This window comes from Myotis davidii, unplaced genomic scaffold (genome assembly GCF_000327345.1).
Source record: "Myotis davidii unplaced genomic scaffold, ASM32734v1 scaffold544, whole genome shotgun sequence".
NCBI lineage: Eukaryota > Metazoa > Chordata > Mammalia > Chiroptera > Vespertilionidae > Myotis > Myotis davidii.
The window spans coordinates 2,858,345-2,858,678 of record NW_006297018.1 but is presented as its reverse complement, the minus strand read 5'-3'; the positions used below and the strand labels follow the sequence as shown (position 1 = coordinate 2,858,678).

At 61.4% G+C, this 334-nt stretch overlaps 1 protein-coding gene across 1 annotated transcript in view; it reads right to left on the bottom strand.

Annotated features, from left to right (window-relative positions):
• Positions 1-332, bottom strand: part of GDI2 (GDP dissociation inhibitor 2) — a gene marked incomplete at its 5' end in the record, with an annotated part of 41,583 nt that extends 41,251 nt beyond the window's left edge. The window contains one exon of the mRNA XM_015569723.1: positions 153-332. Within this exon, the coding sequence (XP_015425209.1) occupies positions 153-332 (180 nt within the window). The remainder of the gene's footprint in view (positions 1-152) is intronic.
• Between the last annotated feature and the right edge of the window lie 2 nt (positions 333-334).

Here is a 334-nt window from a genome sequence, read left to right as displayed (position 1 = left end):
TTTTCCGTCTCCACTCGGGAGAGGCCGTCCCCGGTCAGGGAGGTGGGAAGGCACTCCCCCAAGCCCGGCTTTCTGGGGTCTCTTCCATTGCAGAGTGAAACTCGTTTCCCACCCACTGCCATTTCGCGGTGACTGCTCATCGAATCACGAACTTGCGTGAGTTTTGCATCTTTCCTTCCACAGCGAGAGCCGACCCGGTCCGATCCACACGCGGCGGAACGTGCCCCTCGCACCAAGCCCAGCGCCCTTTTCCGACTCCCCTCCAAAAACAGACACGGAAGAACGGCGAGAGGATCCACAAGGAAACCCTGAGGCGCAGGCCGGGATTCCCGCG